Source organism: Sinocyclocheilus rhinocerous, unplaced genomic scaffold (assembly GCF_001515625.1).
Source record: "Sinocyclocheilus rhinocerous isolate Xijiao unplaced genomic scaffold, SAMN03320098_v1.1 scaffold914, whole genome shotgun sequence".
NCBI classification, from domain to species: Eukaryota; Metazoa; Chordata; class Actinopteri; order Cypriniformes; family Cyprinidae; genus Sinocyclocheilus; species Sinocyclocheilus rhinocerous.
In genome coordinates this window covers 942019-954388 of record NW_015629521.1, presented here as the reverse complement: position 1 = coordinate 954388, position 12370 = coordinate 942019, and the positions used below count along the sequence as shown (strand labels likewise).

At 34.5% G+C, this 12370-nt stretch overlaps 1 protein-coding gene across 1 annotated transcript; it reads left to right on the top strand.

Moving 5' to 3' along the window:
• The first annotated feature begins 949 nt into the window (after window positions 1-949).
• Window positions 950-7713, top strand: LOC107739143 (phospholipid scramblase 1). Its single transcript, XM_016551154.1, has 7 exons — window positions 950-993; window positions 4418-4507; window positions 5484-5526; window positions 5618-5838; window positions 6012-6173; window positions 7397-7555; window positions 7636-7713. Exons 1-7 carry the CDS (start codon window positions 988-990, stop codon window positions 7663-7665), a joined length of 711 nt encoding a protein of 236 aa, XP_016406640.1. The 5' UTR covers window positions 950-987; the 3' UTR covers window positions 7666-7713.
• The last annotated feature ends 4657 nt before the right edge of the window (window positions 7714-12370 follow it).

The window sequence follows — 12370 nt, the reverse complement described above, 5'->3', positions numbered from 1 at the left end:
TGACCAGCAGGCTACCTGTTGCGTTGCAATGACTAAAGCTAGGGACCTATTTTTTTTGGAGAATAGAGGTTGTAGAAAAAAAGGTGGTGTTTTTGAAGTACTTTTTTGTTTGTTCCTATCCACCTTATTTTAAGCCATTTTGACCTTGCAAGGCTTTTGATGTCAGCTGCTCCATTTATTTTAGCTGTTCAAAAACAGTTTGTTACGCTGTTAAATATTGCAGCTGGTATTTGTTATCATATTATTTTACTTTATGATTGTAATTATACACATAGTGGTTTCTAGTGTAAATAATAAGCTACAGTTTACTGCACTTTGTTGTTCTTTTAGTTATTTTTATTTATAGTGGCTAATGAATCGGAAGTCTGGCGCATTAACAGGAAATAGCTTCCGCGTTGAAAAATAAGGTGGATAAACACACGACCCCAAGTGTTCAATTCCATAATTTGTTCAATTAAATACATATTTTAAAGCATATCATACATTTACTTTACAGCCATTTGTATAAACATAATATAGGATGACTAGGTCAACATTCAGTGCTGTGGTATATCCATTTAACCCATGAAACATCTCATTATGATTTGCGGAGGTGGCAATAATCTCTAGGCTACATAGTCTCTGTTTCCTGCAAGAGATTAATTTTTTTAATCCTACTATGTTGAAAACCATTCCTTATGAATATTAATTATCACGTGCTGACGTTACACTTAATTAATATTCATGAGTTAAGCCTTTCCTGGCGCTCACTTACAAACGTCTGCCTTTCGGCTAATCAGATAGTATCACACGGTAACTGAACGTTACGTAATTAATATTCAAGAGAAAAAGGCTTACCATAGTAGGATTTGTTAATTCACTTCCTGGAAATCTCGATTGAAGCGCGATGACGTAAAAAGAGCTTTGGAGCACGTGAGCATCATGCCAGCCAATGGGATGTGGTGCATAATATGGGGCCGAGCCCGTTATAGTCCTTATCAAAAGAAGATGCAGGTGAGTTTTGATCTTGTAAATAGATTTGTGCAGCAGATTTAAAGCGTCCGCGAGCGTCATGCTGCTTATAGACCATGTGTTTGATTTTTATTTGTATGAGGAAAAAATCAGGTCAGTCACTAGAGTCACTTGAGCGCACTTGCTGCATGACATAAACTGTTGTGTTTCTTCAGGTCGTGTTGCTGTATTATTCTCATTTAAAGACGAAATTAGATGCATTATATTTCTCTCTTGTTTCCAGGCTATTCATAAAACCATACAGTATATTTAGATTTAAATAGTATCGTATGTTTGCCTGGTTCTATGTCTTTTGGACATAGTAGTCGTCTAAATTTAGACGACTTCTATGTTATGGTATTTTCTCTCAGTGGATAAATGTTTAAATGTTACTCTGCTGAAAATATATATTTTTGATAATTATTATTGTCACAAAACTTTATTTTCTAATTATTGAATGCTTATGCATACAGATGGAATGACTTTATACTAATTAAGCGATTCCATGTAGTGTAGAGTGGGGGAAAACTTTTTTTCTGTGAAACAAAAGTTAAATGTGTTCAGAAAAGTTATCATAGTTTTAGTGACAATGGCATAAATTATAAACCAAGTATGAAACATGTCCAGAGTTTTCATGTTGTTAGATTTTTAACAAAAAAATAAATGTGTACCAAGGGGGCGTTTTGCCCCACAGGTGGGATAAATTGCCCCCATGGGTGGAGTAAAATGCCCCCCAGTCTGACAAAGCTGTTTGATTTATACATTTACAGCAAAATCAGAGTACAGACAGTTTTAGTTTAAAATTAAAAAGAATATAATCAATAATTATGAATTACAAAATTATAATAGCCTATTTGAACAATTTTGTTAGCTGCTGCGAACTGGCCACCTGATTAGCTACCTGATGCCAACTTGAGGTAATTTTTAAATATAAAGTCCAAATATTTTTATTCAACCAACTAGTTTTGACATTTGATGGAAAAACAAAGGATATGACGTTCAGAACAGAGTAGCTACAATAATTAAGCCATGCCCAGGGCCGGATTTACGCATAGGCATTCTAGGCACGTGCCTATGCTCGCTCGTCCAGGAGGGTAAAAATGTTTTATAATATTAAATGTAATCATATTAATAACTAAATATTAAATGCTATTAATTGAAATTATGTATAATGCTAATTATTATTATTATCATTATTATTTTCAAAAGTATTATTTATTAGAAATGATTTGCAATACAATGTAGGGTATTGATCAGTTTCATTCATTTTATTATTTCTCTTAAAATGTAATTTTTTCCAATTAAAACTTCATTGTATTAAAGTACTGCAATGATTTTGTACATTTACGAAAAGTGCTTCAAAACATTGCTGACCAAATCACTTCTGTGATTGGTGCAATAAAGAGGAGAATCTTTGTCTTTTATTTGCCTAAATGCTGCTGCTATTGTTATGCAAACTTGTCCATTCCACTTGTTTGTTACTTTTATTTGGTATCACGCCTCAAGAGGAAATGAATTGGAGTAAAGTGAAACTCGATTCACATTTCAATACACTACCATGGCCAGGAGATTGGACTCGCATCATCTACCCAAGGAGCGCTTTAATACGGCTCCCATAGCTTTGGCCCTTTTAACTACGGCTGCCGTGCATTTCAATAAATCAAGGCCGCCGTGTCTTAGGGATAGCGGCGTCTGCCCACGCGTAATATCCTGGTCCCACGTGGCTCGTCAGCACCTTCTGAAACATATCAGTCCTCTGCACCACAGCCGTCTGTCGGCTGCCTCCAACCTCCATATAATTGGATTCTAAACACAACTCTGGAGAAATATTAGTCTTTATTGTGGTAGTGCAGCAACTCCCGTTGCTGACAGTATTTTTTCTGTCTCAGTGGATCGTGCGGTTAACCCCTTAACTGTCTGCCAGCTCTCATGTAGAAGAAAGTGTACAGCGTTTAGTTTATGCTGGGCATACCTTAGCACTTTGTTTTTGTGTTTTCTAAATGCAGATTGTTGTGCATACACAGTGAAAGTCAGCAAATGTGTTTTTGTTTAAACCTTTTTCCATTTAGATTGAAGCTAAAATCTGGTTACGTGATAATTAGATGCTCCAGTTCAAAACTGCTAAGCCTCTGTTAACTCTACACTTCATTCATGAGGAAGCAATTAATATGCAAAAATATCCATTAGTTGTTCCCATTGTGGACAATTACGAGGGTCCCAGTGCGGCAGCTTAATTAAATCCACAAAAATCATGTTGTTTCCATGAGGTACATCACAACGTTGCAGTAATTTGTTTGTTTCTCGACATGTCCTCCCAGCAACAACACAGCAAGAGATGCTAGCTGCTGTGCACAGCAGATGCATGGTGACAGATAACAATCCCTGGAATTGGCCACATACGTGTCTTACATAGATTCAGTGTTTTACAACTTAAAAACAGGAGCGTAAATATGCCCAGGGCCGGATTTACGCATAGGCATTCTAGGCACGTGCCTATGCTCGCTCGTCCAGGAGGGCCCAAACACAATGAAGAGATATAATATTTTGTTATACTATGGGCTGTCTACAACAATAAAAGAACCAAAACCTCAGAAGACATTGAACAAATACATTTAACAAACAATAGGGTAAAAAATGACAAACTATTTCCATGTCTTCCACCTTTTTTATGTACGGAAATCGCGCTTTCTCCGGTTCTCTCTCACAGACGCACACACATGCACTCGGGCACACACGCTGACAGAAACTTGTCGTCAATGCCGCCCCAAAAATGAGAACTACATTCAATTTTTATTGACTGAACGCAAGCACTTATTGCGATAGAAAAGACTGTAACGTTTCCACTGATTGAGAAAGATTTTTGTATGCTTGGGTGGTAATATTAGACCTATTATATTAATAGGGAAGGGGGCCCCAAAAATTTGTTTTGCCTATGTCACGAAAAGAGGTAAATCCAGCCCTGGTCATGCCCCCTGGGGGCGTTTTACCCCAGAAACTATGCTTAAAAAAAAATTTCATTCTGAAAATATAATTATATTTTTTCTTAAATAACACATACTTCCTATCTACAGGCCCTACTGTTCTCATATCATATATATATATGTGATGTTCTACAAAACATCGAGCTTTTAAACACTTTTTTAAATTAGATAATTTACTGTGAAATTTGTTTTCTCTCAGGTACATCACCAGTGTAAGCTTCATGGTGAATACTTGCATCACTCTTGCCAACGTAGTTCATAGTTACAATTTTTTTTAATCTTGACTTTATCTAGGGGTTATTTTGGGAAAAAACACTCTACCCTACATTTCATTTGTACTAAATCATTTGCCATGATGCAGGACTATTTAAGTTCATGTTCATGTTAATGTTATGTGCTAAAATGTCATTGACCAATATGCAAATCTTTTTTGTCTTTACTACAAGGATAAGGCAGCCATGCAGCCTATGAATATGTATATGGTTCCCAATCAAGGAATACCAGGCTTTCCACCGGGATTAGAATACCTTACACAGGTAAGTTAAAATGTAATTTTATATGGGTGTATTAATAATACGCGGCTGTGTAATTAATATTATAATATAGGCTAATGCAATTTCATCCGAATTTCAACATTTGTGAGATTCAGTCAGTCGAAACACTTTTGGTTAACTGATCTAATTTTGTGTCTCTGGAAAATAGTGATCTCTGACATTATATTAGTGCTGGGCGGTATGACCAAAAAATATATATTTGTGGACACATCAATGTTTTTAGATTTGTGGAGTTAAATTAAGGTTAAATTAACATTAATACATAATGGGGTAATAAATGGCGTTATAATTCAGTACTTCCATGATTTAGATATACATTTCAGACATCTTTGCTTTTCATTAAAACCTATAGGCTAATTAATTGAAACAATTCAGTTTGCATTCATAGTGATGCTATTATGAGACATCTTCAAATAAACTATGGGCAATTAAATATGTAAATAATCACAAGTCATAGAATAAATTATATAGAATTAATCTTTTTTTAACTGGGATTCTGCTTTGTCTGTCATTAGTTATTCAGTTCTTCAACTAAATTGTCAAAATGCAATTTTAAATAGAATATTTGATTTAATTTTGTCTACTGTAATGACACTTTAAATACAAATAAATATGAATAAGAATTATATCAAAAGTCATTTATGAATTCTGTAAGTTTAGCCAGGGGGGAATCTTGCCCCAGGTCGGGGGCCAACTTACCCTAGTAAGGATGGCATCTTTGAATAATTATACATTTTGATCTATAAAAAATTAATTAGCAAAAAAATATATTTATTTCCTATAACAGCACATGCATCAACATCATCATCATCATATTTTATTATGCACATACTAAACTCATATCTAAACATGTCACAATTTAAAAGTAAATGCATCTTGCCCTTTGGTGGTTGTAATATGTATCTATAACATACATTCATTCATTCATTCATTCATTCATTTATTCATTTTCTCTTAGGTAGATCAACTTCTTATCAAACAGAAAGTTGAGCTTATTGAAGGTATGTATAACAGTTTATTACAGGCAGACCTATTTTGCCCAAATACTAAATATGTATTATGTAATGAATAAGACCTGTATGGTTTATGCAGCTTTGGCAGGCTTTGAGAGCAACAATAAATATGAGATCCGTAACTCCATGGGTCAGAATGTGTTTTACGCGGTGGAGGAGAACGACTGTCTCACCCGTCAGTGCTGCGGCCCGCTACGATCCTTCACCATCCGTGTCCTGGATAACTTCGGACAGGAAATCATCACAGTCAGCCGTCCTCTGAAATGCATGTCCTGCTTCTTCCCATGTTGTCTGCAAGAGGTGATCTGCCTGGATGGCAAAAACAGCTCTGAAAAGTTCTAGTTCTAGTTTTAGTCCTGAGAATTACATCATTTGTTTGCAGATGGCAGTCACTTTGACATAGACCACAGAGAAAATAGAGTATTTATGATTAAAGGAGCAACTTTGTTTATTCCTTATTTTTCCTGTCTCAGCTGGAGATCCAGGCTCCTCCTGGAAACACAGTGGGATATGTTCTACAGCAGTGGCACCCTTTCCTCCCCAAGTTTACCATAGAGAATGAGCACAGAGAGCCGGTTCTCAAGCTCCAGGGGCCGTTCTGTGGCTGGAGCTGCCTGCCAGACGTGGACTTTGAGGTATAACAACTCCAGCACCTTGTGATCAAACGGTCACAGACAACAACAATTGCTAACTCTCACTGAAAATGAATGGCTTTGTTGCTGTATCACACAGCCCTTAATTCCCTTGAAAGCTTTGTTTAGGCTGGTGAGCTGAGACTGATGTTTTACCAAAAACAAAACTAATTATACTTCACTTAAAGAACACAAAGCCTCTTTTTATAGCCTATTTTAAGCATTATTTTCAATTAGGCACATGGTCTTATCAAATTATGTTTACTGTAATATGAAAAAATAGCAATGCTTTGCAATGTATTTGTATATCAGTATACTATATGTTGTGTCCTTAATTTATGCAAGTTTTTATGGATGCCTTTTATCTCACAATTCAGACTTTTTTTTATAAATATAAAATCACAGTAAATAAATAAATAAATAAGCAAACAAAAAACCCTACACTCACATTTGTATTGCAATTCCAAGTTAATATTGCACAGTTTTGCCCTGTGTATCTCGCAATTCTGACTTTTTTCTCTGAATTCTGAATTTCTATCTTGCAATTCTGTTTTTATTTTTTCGCCACAGAATTAAAAATAAAAAAGGTAATTGCAGCCTTTTAACTCACAATTCTGTCTTTTTTCTCGCAATTTAAAAAGAAAAACGTAAAAAAAAGAATTTGGTTTTTATCTTACATTTCTGACTTTTTTTTCTTGCAATTACAAAAAAAAATTAAATAAAAAGACAGAATTGTGAGATATAAAGTTGTAATTACCTTTTTTATTTATATTTTTCTTAATACCATTTTTTGTGACACAGTCGTTACAACTTATGGGGGAATGTGCTTAATTGTCAGAAACATACTACAAATATTACATAAATTAATAATAATGATAATAATAATTATAACAGTTGGTTATACGATTCATCCATAGACAACTGCTATTCTTTGTGTTGTACTTCTGAAGCATCTTTATGGAGAATATGTCAGTATGTAAATAAGTGATTAATTATTCAGCTCTGTTAAAACAATAGCATTTAACTGGAGAGCTTCAGATTTGTACTTTTTCTGTCTTTCTATTTATGTCTACTGGCTATTCGGTTCATTCTATAAATGCCCACTAGGGGGAACTGTTGTTCAGCGAATGCAATATTTCAAGTAAATTGATTTGCATTGACTTATTAGTTTCCCACAATTTCAATATTTTTAAATGTTGTTTACTACTTATCATGTCCCCTTGAAGATTCTGACCATGGATGAAGTCAGCATTGGAAAGATCAGCAAACAGTGGACAGGACTTCTCCGGGAGGCATTCACCGATTCAGACAACTTTGGGATCCAGTTCCCCATGGATCTTGATGTGAGAATGAAGGCAGTGATGATCGGAGCCTGCTTTCTCATTGTGAGTATGAGTGTACAGAGAATATGGTTTGATAGTATAGCTTATGAATGACACATTTGATTTATTTTCATTTTTTTCAGGACTTCATGTTTTTTGAGACGAATAACTAGTTGCTACGCAGACGGCGTTGTAACTATGGAGACGAGTGAAAAGAGAAGATGTTTACCCTTGCACTTCATACATCTGTGGAATCCAAAGGAATGTATGTGAATATGAAGCCAGCAGTGTAGAAGAACGGTGATTTTAGAGACTGTGAAGTAGCTTCAGGTGTGTGTTCAACTGGTTATACTGTATTGTTTTATTTTTATTTATTAATTTTTTATCTATACATAACAGATTACTATAAATAATTAATGCCATGAATTGCATTTAAAAGAATAGCTCACCCCAAAATAATTATATATAAATAAATGAATGATTAATAATTCTGCCATTGTTTATTCCAAAGTCATATGACATTCTTTCCTCCATGGTCTTCCATCGTCTAACATGAAAAGAGCAATTTAAAAGCATGTTTGAAAGTGAATGGACATGACAGCCGTCGAAAACAAACTAAAAAAAACACCATAAAAGAAGCCATATGACAGACTAGTGTGAAGAAGAGACTTAAATTTAAATAGTGAACTATTCCTTTAAGAGCTGTCCGTACGACTATGCATATTACATTTTGCAGTAATACCTGCGCAGAATAACCAATATACACCTTTACAGCACATTTATATTTTATTGCGAAATAGAATTTTTCAGCACTTTTCATATAAGTATATATATATATATATATTATTGCTGTATACATATTAGTGCTGTCAAATGATTAATCACGATTAATCGCATCCAAAATAAAAGTTTTTGTTTACATAATATGTGTGTGTATTGTGCTGTGAGCATGTAAGAAATACTGCTACTGCACATATAACATATATGAAATAACCCCATAGCATACATGAATCACCCTGTAGCAGATCTATACAGGTGGAGCTGGGGAAGGTGGAGGGTTTCTGAACACACATACAGCATATAGTTTGAAAATATTTACACGTATTTACATGTATATATTTATATTCATCAGGTTTACATTATATATAAACATATTTAATATATAAATGCAACATATTTTTCTTAAATATATACATGCATGTGTGTGTATTTATATAAACATAATAAATATACACCGTACACACATATATACTATGTAAACAAAAACTTTTATTTTGGATGCGATAATATTTTGACAGCACTAATATATATATATATATATATATATATATATATATTGCATGCAAACAGATGTTGCAAACAGCCAAACTGTTGGTCAAAGTGGTCTGAAAGAAAATAGTCATGAAAATCTAGTAATTTGTTATTTATTGTGTGATTTACTTAGCTTACATATTGTTCTTTTGTTTGATTTGTAGTGTTGACAAAAAGCTTATAAATAGGAATATGTTTTTTAAGAATTTGTGAGCTTTATTAGTTTATATTTTGTAGTACTCAGTGTCTCCAGAAGAGGGCAATGTTGATCTTTGAGTACACGCAAAATCTTCAACATTTTAGGTGTTGTTCATATTTTTTTATGACTGGGGTTTGCAACTTAAACATATCTACTGTATGTGAAGCTTCATGAATGCCTGTTATAGTTGATGTCTGACTAACACAGAATGTATTTTTAGCAGGGCACTGTTCTTTTTTTAATATTTATTTTGACATATTACTAATTCCAGTGCTATATTATCTAGTGCAAAACAGTTTTATAAACTGCACATGTTTGTCTAATCATTGTGTAGGCAATGTACTGTTATTTGTGTCGCTTTTAGTTATAATTCAACATGTTTTGATTTAATTTGTCTTTAAACCAAAAAAAAAAAAAGAGAAGAAACCACAAAATTGTGTTTTGCATAAGCCCTTAACTAAACAGGGATATTTGGTGGAAACTTTTCTCCTCCAGCTACAGTCAACAAGTCTGCAATAATGCTTCCTAATGAGCTGTGAATTATGAATGCTGATGCAAGAGAACATGGCTTTACGTCATACAAAAGCTGTTTATAGGTTTGAGAAGAATTGATATTTTTTACCATTTAGCAGAGAGTGTTCAGTCAAGCATGCCATCAATCCAGCCCGGGCTTTGATCTGACCTCGGTTTGTGAAGAAATTAACATTTTAAAACGGTATTAGCGTGATGGAAACACATGAGGCACTGAACTCTGATCTGGAATGCAATAAAGAGAATTATTTAGCTGAGGATTCCGTTCTCCTGGGCTCTGATATTCAGTTCTCATCCTGCGTCCTACAGGATAATGCCAAGCGCATCAAAGCAAATACTGCGCATATGCCATTCATTATGTCTTAATGCTTGTTTTTTAATAGAATTATATTGAGTTGCAAACTAGAAAGTCTATAACGACAGCCAATATTTCTGCAAACTATTAGAATAAATGAAACATCTATCATCATTTACTCACACTCATAGTTTTCTAAATATATTATTTATTTTATGGAACACAAAAAAAAAAAAAAAAAGATTGAGCTGTTCTCAATGTAAGTAGAAAAAGCATTATTCATTTATTTTGCATTGAACATTTTGCTCAACAGCTGGCAAGAGCAGCTTAGATATGTTGTTGTAAATATCTCCTGTTTGTGTTCCAGAGTAGAAAGCAACTCATATGAAGACTGAGGGCAAATGATGACAGCACTGCAGACAGGTAATTTTACTGTAATCTTCTATTACAATGTTATCTGTGCTGTTTGTATGTACCACATGCTATTTTATAGTCCATTACACTTCCATGTATATTTAATCACCCATGTCCATGGGACACTGGGAGTTTATATTCACTTGCAAGAACTGCTTTCAGGGAGCAAAATGAATTTAGACTTGATGAAATAATATCGTCTCTTTTGAAAAAAGAATCAATCAGTTGTCAATCAGATCAACTTGCTTTTATGGTTTCCTAAAAATAACAAGATTGGACAGAGCCAAACCAGTCTACCAAGCAGGATGCTGACATAAAGGTTTCCTCTCGGATGCTCCTGTGAAATATGGGTGAAGCTTGGTCTGTGTGCACTATATTCAGTTACAAGATTTCGAAAGAAAAAAAAAAGTCTTTAAAATTGATTATAATTGCTCAGGTAGCATTACAGGCCAGTGTTGCGATGCTTTACCACAAACCGCTATGAGGAACAAAAAATCAGATGACTGATTGAAGCAACACTGCTCCCTTTAAAGAGCCTGCCTTTTTTCTGTAAACAGTATTTATTTCTGGCTAAAGGAGTTTTCTAAAGAATATACTAAAACCTGTGTCAAGACCAGCATGTAATCATGTGCAATGACCCAGATTTTATGATTTGAACATTTATCTTTAAAATTGAATCATCAAAGCTTTGAGAGCCAGTTTGTGCTTTTTTGAAGGAAGACTCGTGCTCTCCTTCTCTGCATGACACCAACATTTTTAGATTTTTGGACGAGGAGTAATGTATACATACTCCTGCAGCTGTACCAGATTCTCCTGTGATGGGCGAATGGTCTAAATAAAGCGTTAATCATGGAACATGTCAAACCTTAAGAGCGGGGTTGGGTTGAAACCGCTAAATGTTTAGTTAATCTGCGACCGGTGTGAGAAGAACATCTCTGGTTTGTGTCTCCTCTCGTGTGTTATGACAGTGAGTGTCATGTATTCTCATCTAAAAACCTAGCGAAAGATTTTCTGTTGGTTCTGGAACAACCCCTAACCACGTGTCTAGCTAAATCTCGGTAACCCACCCAAAGACAATATATTTACATAAGAGACCACAAATGTAACTGTCAGGAGTCATTGTACTTAATTACAATTCTTAGGAAAAACATTGTTTACAGTATACTCAAAACATTTTTAGTACATATTTTGACTCTTGATTTCACATATGAAAAAAAAAAATACTTCTTTTAAATATGTACTTTAAATATAGCTCCGTCATGACAGCTCTCATAGGGATTGGCATGGTAATGTATATGACAATGTTAATGTGTTTGGTCTTGGCAGAATTAGAGCCTTGCACGGGCCTCAAGTTTAGGCCCTAGCCCAAGACGCTCAGGCCCTAGTCCGGCCCGTGTCCGACAGCTTATACCAGTCCGAGCCCGGCTTTTTTCCCCTTCTCCCAAAACGGCTTATACTACTCTTTCAGCTATTAAAATAGTTCAGTTTTTTATGTAATGGCAAAATGATTATATTTAGTTTTTTTTTTTATTATTAAGTTAATTTAGAAAAATGTTTGGAAAATGTTTTGTTCGTTAAATATAAGTTTTAGTTTTTTTAAAGTGACGACCAAGCGGCCAGCGGCAGACAGTGAGCTGGGCTGCGTTTCTCGATAACGATTGATCTTAGAGCTTAAGAGCGTTTTCTACGAGTAATTTTTTACGATCGTTCGTTATTGTTTCACGTGCGTTTCCCAAAAATACACTTAACGCAATCGCACGTAGCCGTGCTTTAAGTGCTACTTAGGAGTCGCTATCCGTTTGTCAAGTGCTGAAATGTCACCTTATAGAATGGCTCGTAATTGTAGTACATGCTCGTTTATTGAAATGTTAACCTAATGCTGCGTTCCAGACAACTTGGATATAATAACTATTATGCTATATTATATTATATTATATTATATTATATGTATCATGTTATACTTTACATAATAATATAGCCTATAATATACTTAATATAAAAATATATATTATAGTATATAATATCTATATAGAGACGTTATTTCCGGGTCCAATATATTGGTTTTCGTGCACGTCAGTAAGTCATTGACAGATTTTTCCCCCAGTCTTTGAAGCATATTTACATTACT